This window comes from Piliocolobus tephrosceles, chromosome 9 (genome assembly GCF_002776525.5).
Source record: "Piliocolobus tephrosceles isolate RC106 chromosome 9, ASM277652v3, whole genome shotgun sequence".
Taxonomy (NCBI): domain Eukaryota; kingdom Metazoa; phylum Chordata; class Mammalia; order Primates; family Cercopithecidae; genus Piliocolobus; species Piliocolobus tephrosceles.
This window is the reverse complement of record NC_045442.1, coordinates 118,290,661-118,306,487: the sequence shown is the minus strand read 5'-3', so window position 1 is coordinate 118,306,487 and position 15,827 is coordinate 118,290,661. Positions and strand designations below refer to the sequence as shown.

General features: G+C 44.7%; 1 protein-coding gene and 1 pseudogene across 5 annotated transcripts in view; one reads left to right on the top strand and one right to left on the bottom strand.

The window, feature by feature from the left end:
• The first annotated feature begins 89 nt into the window (after positions 1-89).
• The window catches only part of OPTN (optineurin), a 36,839-nt gene continuing 21,101 nt past the window's right edge, over positions 90-15,827 (top strand). Inside the window, exons 1-7 of one of the 5 annotated variants that reach the window (XM_023223178.2) lie at positions 90-413; positions 641-737; positions 8,593-8,744; positions 9,320-9,496; positions 10,474-10,676; positions 12,620-12,802; positions 15,617-15,690. In XM_023223178.2, coding sequence (XP_023078946.1) covers positions 9,331-9,496; positions 10,474-10,676; positions 12,620-12,802; positions 15,617-15,690 — 626 coding nt within the window. In that variant the 5' untranslated portion in view covers positions 90-413; positions 641-737; positions 8,593-8,744; positions 9,320-9,330. Of the gene's footprint in view, positions 414-495; positions 738-2,141; positions 2,360-8,592; positions 8,745-9,319; positions 9,497-10,473; positions 10,677-12,619; positions 12,803-15,616; positions 15,691-15,827 lie in introns of those variants that run through there. The other 4 variants (XM_023223174.2, XM_023223175.2, XM_023223179.1 and 1 more) reach the window with 4 other exon arrangements.
• On the bottom strand, positions 5,299-8,923 carry LOC111549956 (annotated as a pseudogene).

Sequence of the window (15,827 nt, the reverse complement as noted above, 5' to 3'; positions counted from 1 at the left end):
AATCCCGGAGCCGCACACCTGGAGCGCCCGGAGGTTAGCGGAGCCTGTTTTCGGTAACAAGAGCCCAAGAAGCATCCTGCAGGCTTTCTACTTTTTGAGTGTATTTTAAAGCAAAAACGGGTGGAAAGATATGTATGCTCAGTTAACTATGTCTAGATGTAAGCGTTTTTTAAAAAAGCACAGATGGAGGCCTCCCTCCAAGGATGCCTGGGATTCGCCTCTTTCTGTGGGCGGCAGCGACCTCCCTGCGGCTCTAGCCTCCACTAAGGGATCTGCGGGGCAGACACAGGGAAGACCAACTCCGCACACTGCATTTGATTCATGATTTATTGTGATTAACGCCGTCACAGTGACGCCTTAGCGTAGACCCTGTTCACCCGGGTCCCAGCCTCGACCCCGCGCGGACCGCGAGGGTGGGTAGCTGGGGAAGGACGCAGGAAAGGGGCGGGGCGGGGTCTTGGTCGGGCGGGGCCTTGGTCGGGCGGGGCCGGGAATGGGCGGGGCCCGGGAAATTCCCCGGCGCGGGCAGGGAGCGGCAGGCGGTCAGCTGAGCGGCGCTGGGCGGGGTCGCGAGGCCGCGCATCAGCCCGAGGCTCCCGAAGCCCTGGTTCCCCAGCCGGCGCCGCCGCCCCCCGGGCAGGTTCCCTGGTCAACGTCCCATCCCGATCGGCAGCTCTCTCCAGGCGGCACGATGCCGAGGAAACAGTGACCCTGAGCGAAGCCAAGCCGGGCTGCAGGTGAGCCAGGGCAAGAGGCTGCAGGGCTGGGCGAGGGGACGGCGGCTCCTTCCCGACGGGCTCTTCTCCGGCCTGAAAACGGTTCCCGCCGCCCTGCCCCGCGGCCCGGAGCCTGTCGGGGTGAGGGTGGCGAGGGGTGGGGCGGCCCTCCCGCGAGGCTGCTGCCCTGGGAGGATCCCCGGGCCCCGGCGGGTCCTGACCTGGTGAGAAAGGGTGGGCAGTGAACAGAGGGTGGGTCCAAGAGGCGTCCAGGGCCGGCCTGGCGGCCACAGGTAACTCCTCTGCAGGTCACCCAGAGGCTTGGAGGTGACGTCCTCCCGCAGGCTGGGAAGGATTCCGCAGCCAGTTCCTGGCCATAAGGAGGAGGTGGTTACAGACACACCTGTGGGAGACATGGGACCACTGCTCGAGCTGAATGAGGTGCCCAGGGTCTGTACCACAGAGTGACCCCTTTCTAAGGCGGTGGAAATCCACATAGACTGCTGTGTTTAGGAGAGTGTGTACACTCTAGAGAGAGAGAATATTTGATGAGGCCGAGAACCCCAAAGGAATTGTTTTTGCCATGGAAATGTATAAGCTACAGGCAGTAAACATCGCTCAAAGAAAATGAAACCCAGGTTCGGGCCTGGCCTCCACCACCAGGAAAACTGTTGTGTGGAAATGTACACCATGGAACTGTTTGTAAGGATGAACTGGAAAATGAAAGCGTAGAAAAGTAAGGCAATGTGAGGACCTCAGAAGCCTTTGGAGCTGGTTAGCAAGGTGCAGCTGGTTAGCAAAGTGTGAACAGAAGAACTCACCTTGCTCTTTTGACCCAGGGAGAGAAGAGTTAGCGGGGCCAGGCTGCCTCCCAGGACAGGCCTAGTTTTGGGGCAGGGGCTGGAGAGGTCCCAGGGCAGACGCCAAGGCCAGGGATTGCCCTGGAGTGGACAAGGCAAGTTTAAATGTGACCTGTAGAGAGAGGACGATCATTGATTTAAGTCCTGGCATAACTTATCTGTTTCTCCACTGGGCCAATTTTGGGTGTTCTTTATATATTATGTACGACACTATAAAAGTAGCAGCTTCTTTTTTTATAAATTAACCTTTAGGTTGCATATTATGCTAGGAATATAACTAACCTAACCTCCCCCTCCCCCTCCCCGTCCTCGGAAAACCAAACTTTATTCTCAAAGGCAACTGGACACTGTATTATGTCCTGCTGAACTCCCACCCTTACGTAGAGGCGTGTAAGTATCCTGGCCATGAAATACACCTTCTGTTTTTTAGAGATTTGGCATATTTGATATATGTTCTTTGGAATTTATGAAATAGAAAACCCAAAGGAAAAGGAAAAATATTAAATTCTTTTAAAAAATATATTTCATTTAGAAAGAAAAAATTATTTTTAAAGTTTTGGTTGTTAACACTTTGACATGTGTATGAGGATTATTAGCATCTGTGTTATGAAGTGATACCCAGATGACTTTGCAGTGACAGAAAAAAAGCACTTCTAATTTTTCAAATAAGTTAGAAAAGTGGATTTCGAGAATCTGGAAGTGAATGCTGTGGAACTGTGGAGAAACTCCTAACAACACTAGCATGCTGAGTTTGTCACCTACACAGCAGGAAGCATTTTACAGGTATTACACTTAAAAATACCTCATTATGCTATATTTTCAATTCATTTCAACAAACATTTACTGCAAACCTGCTGTGTGCCAGTCTCTAGTAAGAATAACATGGAGAGAAAATATACGGGCAAATGATAGCAGTAATTTCAGAGTGGGCGGAGGAGGTGGAAATGCAGAGTGTTCTTGGGTGCTCGGGTAGGGAACAGTTCATATGACACAGGACATCATATTTAAGCTGAACATTGATCTGTCCAGTGGAAGTTTGCCAGGACACAAGGGGAGCCAGACATTTGGGGCAGAGGGCAGAAGAGAGGCAAGGACGCAGAAACAGAAGAATGCAGGGAACCATGAGCTCTTTAATGTGCCTTGGGTATGAGTGTTTTGGTGGCAGGAGGTGACTCTGGTGGGTCAGTTGGGCCTGGGCCTTGAAAGGCCACATTTGTCTTGCTAAGAAGCTGAAAGTCTGTCTTGTATGGGAAGGATGGACTTAGGGGAATGACCTCATATTGCAAAAGAAACCATGAGGGCAAAAGGACTGAAATTGACAGGGCTGAAAGTCAGTCATTTAGGAGGCTGTTAAAATGTATTCAACAGATATTTACTGAGCCCTCCCTTCTATGTGGCAAGTAATGTTCTCAGTCCTGGGGATACGGCAGTGGACAAAATAGGCAGAACCCCTGTCCTTTGTGGAGGTCAACGTGGCTGTGGTACAGACAAGATAAGGGCCTGAACTAAGCCTGTGGGGATGGAGAGGAGGCAGTGGATTTTAGAAACACTTAGGAGGGCCAGGCGTGGTGGCTCATGCCTATAATCCCAGTACTTTAGGAGGCCGAGGCGGGTGAATCACTTGAGATCAGGAGTTCAAGACCAGCCTGGCCAAAGTGGTGAAACCCCGTCTCTACTAAAAATACAAAAATTAGCCGGGCATGGTGGCATGCGCCTGTAATCCCAGCTACTTGGGAGGCTGAGGTGGGAGAGTCGCTTGAACCAGGGAGGCAGAGGTTGCAGTGAGCTGAGATTGTGCCACGTTACTCTAGCCTAGGCGACAGAGTGAGACTGAGTCTTAATTTAAAAAAAAAAAAAAGAATTTTTTTTTTTTTTTTTTTTGAGACGGAGTCTCGCTCTGCCGCCCAGGCTGGAGTGCAGTGGCTGGATCTCAACTCACTGCAAGCTCCACCTCCTGGGTTTACGCCATTCTTCTGCCTCAGCCTCCCGAGTAGCTGGGACTACAGGCACCTGCCGCGTCGCCCAGCTACTTTTTTGTATTTTTTAGTAGAGACGGGGTTTCACCGTGTTAGCCAGGATGGTCTCGATCTCCTGACCTCGTGATCCGCCCGTCTCAGCCTCCCAAAGTGCTGGGATTACAGGCTTGAGCCACCGCACCCGGCCAAAAAAAAGAATTATTTAGGAGGTAGAGGTGATGGCATTTGGTGACCCATTAGACTTGGGGAAAAGGGGACTGGGAAGAATCAAGCCTCACTCCCTTGGACTGCTAGGTTAAAGCTGCTGCCATTTTCTGTATATTACTAAAATACAAAGTCACAGCATCCCTTCTAGTGTGTAATGATGAAGCTGCTTTTACCCAATTAGTAGGATGCATACTCTAAGTTCTTTTTCCAGGGTGGTGAAGGATTTAGTTGATGCAATGTTAGAATCTCGCCCCCCTTGTGAACCCAGAGTCTTCATAGAATTTGCCAGTAGCCAACTCTTGTCTCTGGTCAAAAACCAAGTTTTCACTGTTTAAAACTCATTTATCCCGTGTAGGGATTGAACCTATGATTACTTCGTTAACAAATTTGAAGACTTGGCCTTACCAGGGCAAGGGCCTAACCTTATACCGTGTCCGATGTCCACTGTGGGGAACTCAGTGTAAAGCAGGTACCATTTGACACATAATGACTTTCTGACCACTAGAGCCATCCCACAGTGGAATAGACAGTGCCTGCTAAGGTCACTGCACTTGTGCTGTGTCATTGAAACACTCAAGCCTGCTCTATAGGATCATGTGCCATCGAAACCAGACAAGACATTCTTGCATTGAATATGTTGGTCTGGATCATCTCTAAGGCCAACTCAGGAATCAGATTTATGCTGGTGTTTGCAAGGTCAAGTCATTACTATAATTACTTGATCTCTGGAATTTAAATGTATATACACACACATGCACACACACACACACACAGTCAGGAATTGAGATAGCAGATATGGGAATAAAATCTAGGGGACTTGCTTTTGACCATCCATTTACTAGGCAGTCCTCAGTCTTCCTCATTGGTGGAATCCTGACAAATCCTGTGCTCAATTAATTCATCTTCCATCATTAAATATCACTTTTGCTTAGAAAGAACATACTTCACATCTAGGTCAGTTGATTATCGGAAACTCTGTTATTAGATAGAATCTTAGAATAAATGGCTTAGTTCCAGTTTCTGTAACCTTCGAAGACATGTGCAAGGATATTATCTTTCATCAGTTGAACATAGCTCAAGGTGATGTTAAAAACAGAGAATGAAGCTTTCTGTAACTGGCATTCCACCAATAGATATTTCATATGTGCACTGCACAGTGGTAGCTCATAGTGATGCCCTAAGATAACCTAAGAATTATGAAGTGCCGTTGAGTCATCCAAAATCAAATTACTTTTTTTTTTTTTTTTTTTTTTGAGGCAGAGTCTCACTTTGTCACCCAGGCTGGAGTGCCGTAGCATGATCTCAGCTCACTGCAACCTCTGCCTCCCAGGTTCAAGCGATTCTCATGCCTCAGCTCCCAAGTAGCTGGGACTACAGGCGTGCACCACTACACCCAGCAATTTTTTTTTTTTTTTACTATTACAAAAGTTTATTTAACAAAAAGTCTAATATGAAAATGTACATGACCTAACTTTTACATCATAGTAAAACAGGCCCTATGGAGACAGGACATGGGTTTCTCTGCTGAACAGCCATTTTTTATACCCATTCCAGGGCTTCTGACATGATGATACTATTTCCTCATATTACCACCATTCCAATATTGTTCTGTTGCCACTAGTCACCATCTCCATACATTCATCTATCGCAAGATTCATAAAGGGATCAAATCCCCACAATATTCCTTGGACATGTCTGCTACCATTTAATTTCAATGATAACTTCTTGTCCAAAAGTCTGCTCTAGCCATCTGTCTAGAACATGATGCTATTCGAGATGTTCAACAAAAGGTGACATTCGAGATCTTCAAGAAAGAAGGAGGGAGAGTGCGGGGTGACCAGGGGCCCGACCGCAGGGCCGGGTGGCGAGTCGGCCAGAAGGAGGTGCAGTGGCTACTGGCATTAACCATGCCAATGCGTGAGCTTTGCTGCTAATTTTTGTATTTTTAGTAGAGATGGGGTTTCACTATATTGGCCGGGCTAATCTCAAACTCCTGGCCTCAAGTAATCTGCCCACCGTGGCTTCCCAGAGTGCTGGGCATAAGACACTGCACCCGGCATCAATTAAATTACTTTTAGTAAAATTTTGGTATTAAGTATTTACATGCTTATATTTACCATATATGCTAACTTCTTATGTTTGATGACATTTGAATTACAAAATGTTTTTTCTAACAATACTAGATATCACAGAATTTGCTGTCATTAGGACAGGTATAGCTATTTGTGAGAGTGACTGGCCTGCCAGTGTTACTTGGTGTACGTACATTGAAGGGTGGGGTTTAGACTGCAGTCTTTCTAGAAACTAAAGAATATTTTTCATAGTGTTGTTGAGCTGAAAGCAACAACATAAGGATTACCATTTGCTGGATGAATCAATAAATATTGCTAGAGGTCATATGACTTCCTAAGGCCTCACACATCTGGCTAATGGTACAAATGCTTTTTTCTGTGGCCTCCCTTAGCATGACCCTGCTTTTTCCCCCATATCCTTATAAAATTAGGGCAACGTGAGAAGTCAGAAACACTGATGTAACAACTAGAACCAGTTTTAACTTTATTATGGTGGTGTCTTTAGGCTTGGTGGAGGTATAAAAGGTCAGGAGGGGCCGGGCACAGTGGCTCAAGCCTGTAATTCCAGCACTTTGGGAGGCCGAGATGGGTGGATCACTTGAGGTCATGAATTCAAGACCAGTCTGGTCTGGCCAACGTGGCAAAACCCTGTCTCTACTAAAAATACAAAATTAGCTGGTGTGGTGGCACATGACTGCGATCCCAACTACTTGGGAGGCTGAGGCAGGAGAATCACTTGAATCTGAAAGGCAGAGGTTGCAGTGAGCTGAGATTACGCCACTGCACTCCGGTCTGGGCGACGAAGTAAGACTCTGTCTGAAAAACAAAAAAAGTTCATGAAGGAAAAACATCTTAACAATTTTCAAAGAAATGTCCCTTTTCTCCCCTCTCTTCTCCTCCCCTTCCTTTCCTTTCCTTTTCAGAAAAAAAATAAAGGAGAAATTTGTGCATATAGTAAGATGAAACCAAACACATTTCTAAAAATCTGCTTAGATTCTTTTTTTTAAAAAAAAATCTGTTAAATATTTTCATGGCCTTTGCAAAATATAGTATAATCACTGAATACCTAAGAAAAATTAAATGTTGGCAAGTAAATGATACATATGACAACGATTTTCTCCTTTAGGTCTATTACCTAGAATTTTAGTATTCCTCTGCAAAATAGGTAGGAACACTGTAACTCAGTAAAACCCCATTTTAATGAGATGATTCTTAGTAAAAAAAAAAAAAAAAAAATGAATTTTACAGAAAATTAGAAACTGATAGTCTATTCAGATTATTTTGGGGAGAAGAGAAGCAGTCTGTTTTAGTCACCTAATGCTAAGCTAAGGAACACTTCCGCATTATACCTGTTTTCTAAATGAATTTGGGTGTGTGAAACATAGATACAAAAGGTTCAAAAATGAATCCTATGGTTTATCCGTGTTTTTTGCTTCATGAAATTGCTATCACCCTCATTACATGACTACATGAGAATGACCCTCTTGGTGCTAGCTCTTGTAGGAAGAAGTGGCACAGGTTGCCCTGTTACAGGGTGTGGTAGGTAGCTCTGTCTCTGATTACCTACAAGTTCCTCGCACCAAAAGGAGGTTACCAGGTATTGCTTCCAGAAGATCTACAGAAATCCCAAGGTATTGCCTCCTGTGGCCAAGGATGCAACACCACATTGGTACATTTGGTTTTATTTTAATTGATGGCTATTAAATGCACACATAGATATTATGACGCAGTTACATGTCAGAAGCAGGCGATTCTCTTATCTCTATCTTCCAGGGACTGATATCATGTGTAATGGATTCTCCACAACTCAGGGGTCACACAGGCTCCATAGTCATGAGTGGCTGATGGATCTCACAGAGACCAATGCCTTTCCCCAGTTAGAAATGGGATGCTCGCTTCCAAGTTCTCTCTTCACCCCTTTTGTGCATCCGTGGCTTTCTGCCTGATCACAGTTGTATAGTGTACATTGTTGCTTGATACCTATTTGTTGGATAGATGGGTTTAAAATTATTTTCTGGCAGCCAGACACAGTGGCTTATGCCTGTAATCACAGCACTTTTGGAGGCCGAGGCCAGCAGATCACCTGAAGTCAGGAGTTCGAGACTGCCCTGGCTAACATGGTGAAATCCCGTCTCTACTAAAAATACAAAAATTGGCCAGGCATGGTGGCTCACCCCTGTAGTCCCAGCTACTTGGGAGGCTGAGACAGGAGAGTCACTTGAACCCGGGAGGTGGAGGTTGTAGTGAGCTGAGATCACTCCACTGTACTCCAGCCTGGGCAACAGAGAGAGACTCTCTCAAAAAAACAGAAACAGTCTTCTAACAGTAAACATCCTGGAAGTAATAATATGCTTTTTCAGGCATCTCTCTGGACTTTGGCCACTCTTAATCTTTGTGAAATGGGTGTGTAGGCCACGTGTACACAGCGTTAGCGGGTAGGAGTTGCCTTTGCTATATATTGCTTTATAATCTATCCCTATCAGCTCTTGAAGAAAATACATCATTTTTGCCAAGTGTGAAGGTGAAAATTTGTGCTGAAGATGTTTACCCGGGTGGTAGGTAACACAGAAGCACAGTGGAGATTCACTCATTTGTCTTGCATTTCTGTGTCCACATAGACCCCTCTATAAAACAAAGTGGTATGTGTAAAAAAATTTCACTCCATGCAGTAAGTAAAGATATCTTAGTCTTTTCAGTATGCATTAAAAATAGAATATTAAGGCCTAAGTACTCAGTAGTATAATAACTTTTGTTTTACAAGGTGTGGCTTTGACACCTGGTGGTGCCACTTCCTGGTCTTGGATGAGCTGTACACCTCTGTAAACCCAGCTTCCTCACCTATAAAACAGCTGCCTGGTTCAGCGTTAATGAAGATTAGTCAGTGACAGGCCTGGTGTGCTGAGTCCACACATAGTAAGCATTCAAAGAATGTTAATTCTCCCTTTCTTCTTAACCAAAAATATAAGAAACAAAATGTAGTTTTAAAAAGAGTTTTTTGAGATATAATTCGCTTACCATGCAATTCACTCAAAATAAGGAGATTTAAATTTGAAGATTTGCATGGGAAATTTTTTTCAGGATACTTTGCCCATGTCTACATATATCCTGGTCATCATGATGTCATACCCTCGTCTCCCTCCCCCATTTTCCAAATCCTCATTGTACCCTTTTACACACCCACACACACACACACACACACACACACGCACACACACACACACACGCACACACACGCACACACACGCACGCACACACACACACACACGCACACACGCACACACGCACACACGCACACATACACTTTTCTGAAGCTAGATATACTTTTTTTTGTTTAAAAGGAAGAATTAAAAATGTTCAAAATGTAACTGGAGAGAAAGTGGGCAACTTTGGGAGTAAATATTAGCAATCGCCAATGGGTTTGTGGGACTCCGGGGGGTCCCTGGTGGGGCGGGAGACAGCTCTATTTTCAACCGGTGACTTTTCCTCAGGAACTTCTGCAATGTCCCATCAACCTCTCAGCTGCCTCACTGAAAAGGGGGACAGCCCCAGTGAAAGCACAGGAAATGGACCCCCCCATCTGGCCCACCCAAACCTGGACACGTTCACCCCGGAGGAGCTGCTGCAGCAGATGAAAGAGCTCCTGACCGAGAACCACCAGCTGAAAGGTAAGCAGGGCTGGCCCATGCATCCCCCGTTCATCCCGGGCCTTCAAGAAATGCCATCCCTTTGCACTAAGGCTTGGTGGTGAGCTCCCTTCTCCCTGTTTCCGTAGGTGGTAGCGGGTGGGGAAGCACAGGATTTAGCTTTTGGCAAGGCTAAATCTGTTCTGATATTTACTTTTGGATACAGGTAAAAATAAAAATTGTGTGTAGCTCAAGGAACTAGCATAATGAAATTTAACCCATTCAAAAGGAAAAAGAGGCTGGGTGTGGTGGCTCATGCCTGTAATTCCAGCACTTTGGGAGGCTGAGGCAGAAGGATTGCTTGAGTCCAGGAGGTCAAGACCAACGTGGGCAAGATGGCAAGACCTCATCCCTACAAAAAAGTTAAAAAAAAAAAAAAGCTGGGCGTGGTGGTACATGCCTCTGATCCTAGCTACTGGGGAGGCTGAGGTTGGAGGACTGCTTGAGCCCAGGAAGTTGGAGCTGCAGTGAACTGTGATCATGCCACTGCACTTCAGCCTGAATGACAGAGAGAGACCCTGACTCAAAAAAAAAAAAGGAAAAAGGAAGAAAGACTGCTATGGTTCCAGAGTTAGTCCTAAATATTACCTTATTGAGAGAAAGCCTCCTGGTATCTCAAGCCATGGCTTTGGGCAGGACCAGTGTTTGAATCTAGGAGTAGGAAGGACTTCCTTAGTTCCTGGTAACCGTAGATATTTAGATACTTGTGCTGTAGTGGCAGTACCCAAATCAAGTTTATTCTCTTGGGACTTTTAAAGATTAGAAATGATGTTCATCCCACTAGTCTTTTCTGTAAGCAAAAACCACTTCATCTTTTTGCTGCTGACCCTTGGGCTGAGGCTAAGCATGGCATCTTCTGATTCAGAGCCATGTGGTCAAGTGGACTAGAGGGAGATTTGGTTCATCAAATCAAGTCCACTTTCCTAATGTGTGACCCCATCACTCTGAACCTCCTGCAGAAGCCATGAAGCTAAATAATCAAGCCATGAAAGGGCGATTTGAGGAGCTTTCGGCCTGGACAGAGAAACAGAAGGAAGAACGCCAGTTTTTTGAGACACAGAGCAAAGAAGCCAAAGAGCGTCTACTGGCCTTGAGTCACGAGAACGAGAAATTGAAGGAAGAGCTTGGAAAACTGAAAGGGAAATCAGAAAGGTCATCTGAGGTGAGCACACTGATCCATTGTGATTTTTTTTTTTTTTTTCCATAACATTTGCAGTAGAATCTTACGTGTCCAGACCCCTAGATCAAAACCTGTCATGGTTCAGTCTGGATTGGTGTTTTGCCTGGTCTTGGAAGAAGTGCTTTTGCTCAAAAGATTGTTTGCCCTATTAAGGGTCATGAATAATCTCTTTTAGGGGAAAGAAAGTTGTAAAGCTTTGACCATATTGACTGTAGGCAAAAGAACAGTAAGGTTGTAAATCATCATATTGTATTCATTATAGATGGTTCAGATGGGCCTCTACCTAGAACCATCCATTGTTTTTAGTTTCTGTCTTTGATATTAAAAATGTGTTTACAAAACTCATTACTCAGAATTTTTACTTGTTGACCTTGTCTGTCAGTCTAAAATGGAGATTATCCACTTTACATTTTCCTTTTTAAAAATGTTTTGGAAAATGTCCTGTTGTGGTAAGAGGTTATCGCGTTGCCACAGATGAAAAGAGAAAGAGACACATTTTTCTTGACCCAAAGGACCTGGAAAAACGTGCTTATACCTGGGAGTGGATGTCAAAAATGTTAGTAATGACACAACCCAGAACACGTTTGAAGCCCCCACTGGGCGTGGTTTGTTAAGGAGGCCTCTGCTGTCCATGCCAGGTGTAGGGAGAAGGGGTGTGTGTGGGTATTGATGGGAGGGAAAGGGCAGGAGGTTGGGTGGTGAGAGCTTTTTTTCCTTCCTTTCTGGAATTTTAGACAACAGTTTATGAGTCCACTATTGCCAAACTGTGGTTGATTATTTCTATAATATCAAATTATTCCAGCATAGCAAGGAAGGCTTTCTTTCTTGTCATAAAGTTACTTTAAATTTTGATTATTTGAATACAATAAAATAATGTAAAAATTTCCATTTTAAATGTTACATCAAAATAAATTGTTGGCTAGGTGCAGTGGCTCACACCTGTAATCCCAGCACTTTGGGATCACCTGAAGTCAGGAGTTCGAGACCAGCCTGGCCAACATGGTGAAACCCCATCTCTATTAAAAATACAAAAATTAGGCGGGCGTGGTGGTGCATGCCTGTAGTCCCAGCTACTTAGGAGGCTGAGGTAGGAGAATTGCTTGAACCTGAGAGGCGGAGGATGCAGTGAGCTGAGATCGCACCATTGCATTCCAACCTGGGCGACAGAGCGAGACTCTGTCTGGGAAAAAAAAAAAAATTGTCAGGTAAAAGCTGGAATTTTCTACATTAAAGCACAGGGCATAAAGGTGTTGAGAAGCTTCCTTGTCAGTAGGTGTGGGAGCAATTGAGTCACGTGGCCAGGTCCTTAGTTTGATTTGTATTTGTTTTTTGGCTTTTTTTTTTTTTTTGAGGTGGAATCTTGCTCTGTCACCCAGGCTGGAATACAGTGGCATAATCTCAGCTCACTGCAAGCTCTGCCTCCCGGGTTCACGCCATTCTTCTGCCTCAGCCACCTGAGTAACTGGGGCTACAGGCGCCCACCACCACGCCTGGCTAATTTTTTTGTATTTTTAGTAGAGATGGGGTTTCACCGTGTTAGGATGGTCTCGATCTCCTGACCTTCATGATCTGCCCGCCTCGGCCTCCCAAAGTGCTGGGATTACAGGCATGAGGCACCGTGCCCGGCCTGGCTTTTGTTTTTTTTTTTTTTTGAGACAGGGTCTTGGCAGTCTTGAACTCCTGGGCTCAGGCAGTCTCCCTGCCTCAGCCTCCCAAGTAATGGGGACTACAGGTGTGTGCCACCACACCTGGCTAATTATTAAATTTTTTGTAAAGATGGAGGTCTTGCTATGTTGCCCAGGCTGTTCTCAAAATCCTGGCCTCAAGAGATCCTCCCGCTTCATCCTCCCAAAACTCTGGGATGAGCCCATGGTGCTGGGCCTTAGATTGATCTGTTCATTCGCTTTACTCCTTGTCATCTCCAGGACCCCACTGATGACTCCAGGCTTCCCAGGGCAGAAGCAGAGCAGGAAAAGGACCAGCTCAGGACCCAGGTGGCGAGGCTACAAGCAGAAAAGGCAGACCTGTTGGGTATTGTGTCTGAACTGCAGCTCAAACTGAACTCCAGCGGCTCCTCGGAAGACTCCTTTGTTGAAATTAGGATGGCTGTAAGTTTTTGGTTTTATTTTTGTTTTGAGCAAACTATAAAGCCTCACCAGGAAAGATGAAACAAATACCACTTTTTCTTGTCAACACAAGCCAAGGATTGAGGAAATTCCAGTGTAGCAAAGATAAATTGGCTCTCATTTTTTAAGTATAGCATAATGCATATAAGGGTTGTGATAGCTAAAATGGAAAAATATTAATTACCTTTTATGATGAAAGATGTAGTCTTTTCTTTTCATCATGTCCTGGCAAATTGAACATTTTTGTGACTGACCTGAAAAGGAAAAAACCCACACAAGCGTGAACTTTCTGTCATTTTTCAAACTAGATTTCAAAGCTGTATTCTGCAGTTCACTTAAGGGAGCGGCAAACGTTTTTTTAACAACAGAACCCTCTTTTTTGTTTTGAGATGGAGTTTCACTGTGTCCCCCAGGCTGGAGTGCAGTGATGCGATCTCGGCTCACTGCAGCCTCTGCCTCCGGGGTTCAAGAGATTCTGGTGTTTCACCCTCCCAAGTAGCTGAAACTACAGGCACATGCCATCACACCTGGCTAATTTTTTGTATTTTTAATGAAAAAGACAGGGTTTTGCCATGTTGGCCAGACTGGTCTCAAACTCCCAGCCTCAAGTGATCCACCCACCTTGGCCTCCCAAAGTGCTGGGATGACAGGCATGAGCCATCGGGCCTGGCCAACGGAACCCTCTTTTCAAACGAAGTGATACAAGGAACGCTGGTGTATTAAAAAGAAGAAGAGGAGAAAAGAAAGAGCAGAACTGCTCTGGTTGTAGGTTGAGGGAGTGTCCTGGCTTTTCCTTCCCTTTCCACAACAGCTACTCAGGAACCTCTGAGAACTGAGTTTGAAGCCATTGCTATCAAAATCAAATGTCTCCGCAACCCAAAATGAAGTGGGCTAAGCGAGGAGGCCCTAAGCTCTTGAGAAGCATTTGTTATAGCTGTGCCTGGCTGCAGGGGCAGCCCTATTGAAGAGCAGAGCAGGTCGATGCACCAGGTGGCGGCCTCTCCTTCGTTGTGCTAACAGAGATTAGATAGGGAGAAGGATAAACAAGGATCAAATCATCTGCAATCCAGTGTAGTACTCACTTTCACTGAGTCAGAGTACATATCTGATACAGGAAAAGGGGCTGGCCGGGTGTAGTGGCTCACGCCTGTAATCCCAGCACTTTGGGAGGCTGAGGAGGCAGGATCGCTTGAGCCCAGGAGTTCAAGACCAGCCTGGGCAACCTGGCGAAACCCTGTGTGTACAAAAAAAACTACAAAATGTTAGCTAGGCAGGTTGGCATGCGCCTGTACTCCCAGCTACTCAGGAGGCTGAGGCAGGAGGATCACTTGAACCCGGGAGTTTGAGAGGCTGCAGTGTACCATGATTGTGCCACTGCACTCCAGGCTGGGTGACAGAGCAAGACTCTGTCTTTAAATTTAAAAAAAAAAAGAAAAAAAATTGTGTCCCTGGAAGAGAAAAATGTACATTGTAGGTAAGTCAGGAGGAGTGGGGAGCAACTTGCAAAAAAGCTCACCTGCTGGTTATATCTGACATATGAGTGTGTGACTGTCTTTGCCTTCTGCTTTGTTTGCTGCACTAGAGTTAGGAAACGGTTCTGAATAACCTGCCATCCATGCCCCCTCATACATTTTAGTGGCCAAAATCAAGAGAATTAAAATGTCAATTGAAAAGCATATTTTGTCAGAGTACCCTTTCTGCAAGTGATTGAAGATGACTGAGACAGAAGTTTAACCAAAGAACCTTACGTTTCTGTCAATAACCGATAAACTGCAGGAAACCCAACAGCATATGAGAAGTTTCCAAATGAAGCTTCTTCCTTCAGGGTGCATGGTTAGCATCTCATTCTCCCTGTCAGATGAGTGACAAGTTATTTTTAGTGTAAACATGTTTTGCTTGCTTTTCTTCTGTGAACTGTAAAACACTGCCCAAGATTTAGGAAGAAATACCAAAAGTATCTAGAACCCCCATGGGCTCAAGCAGAGAAAAAAAAATATGTATCTGTATTTTTTATAATAGATGTATCTATATTTATATTATATAATGAATATATTATATGTAATATAATAGATATTAATTATATAATTAATACATAATTATATAATTACATATTTAACATATATTTATATAATATATATATCTATATTTCTATACCTAAATATGTATCTAAATATATATATTTATATGCATATATATAGGGAACCATCTTTGTGCATTTTTGAAGATTTTCCCTGGGAACTTATTGGAATATAAATGTCTTTCAAATCCTGTGGGTCTTGGACTTCTTGTTCCCTAAGTGACCTGTGGTGCATACAAATTTCTAACGGGAACCAACTTGGCCAAGATGGCACTTTGTTAATCTCATTCACAGAAACTGCCTGTTTTTTAACTTTACCTCAGTGAGTTCTAGCATTTTGCATTTTAAAGGACTGTCTGAGAAGGATATGTGGAGTTGTCACCAGTTCTGCATGACCTTAACCTTGAGAAAGAGGGAACTGCCAAGGAAAGGGAGGAGCAGATAAGCTTTCATGTTTATGGAGTCGGGTAGAATGTGTATGGCGAGAGGAAACTGACCTTCACGCCTTAGCCGGGATATTTATAATCCCAACAGGGTGTGCCGGGTGAGGGGAGGGTACGTTTCCATTCCATTGGAGCCATCCAGTTTAAACACTGCACATCTGAATGTTCCTTGGGTTGCATGTCACAAAAATTCATCTTTTGTCTTTTTTTTCTTTTGACAAAGAATTTGTCTTGCAGACATATTGTGTTAAATCCCTTGCGTTTCTGTTTTTACAGGAAGGAGAAGCAGAAGCGTCAGTAAAAGAAATCAAGCATAGTCCTGGGCCCACGAGAACAGTCTCCATTGGCACGTATGTGAAGGAAGACTTGGGCTGCCAGGCAGACAGGCTGGGCAGGCTTGTCACTGGGAGCTTATCACTGGGTGCTTGTCACTGGAGGTCAAATGTAGTGACCTGAGGAAGTAACTTCTTTATGATTTATACCAGGA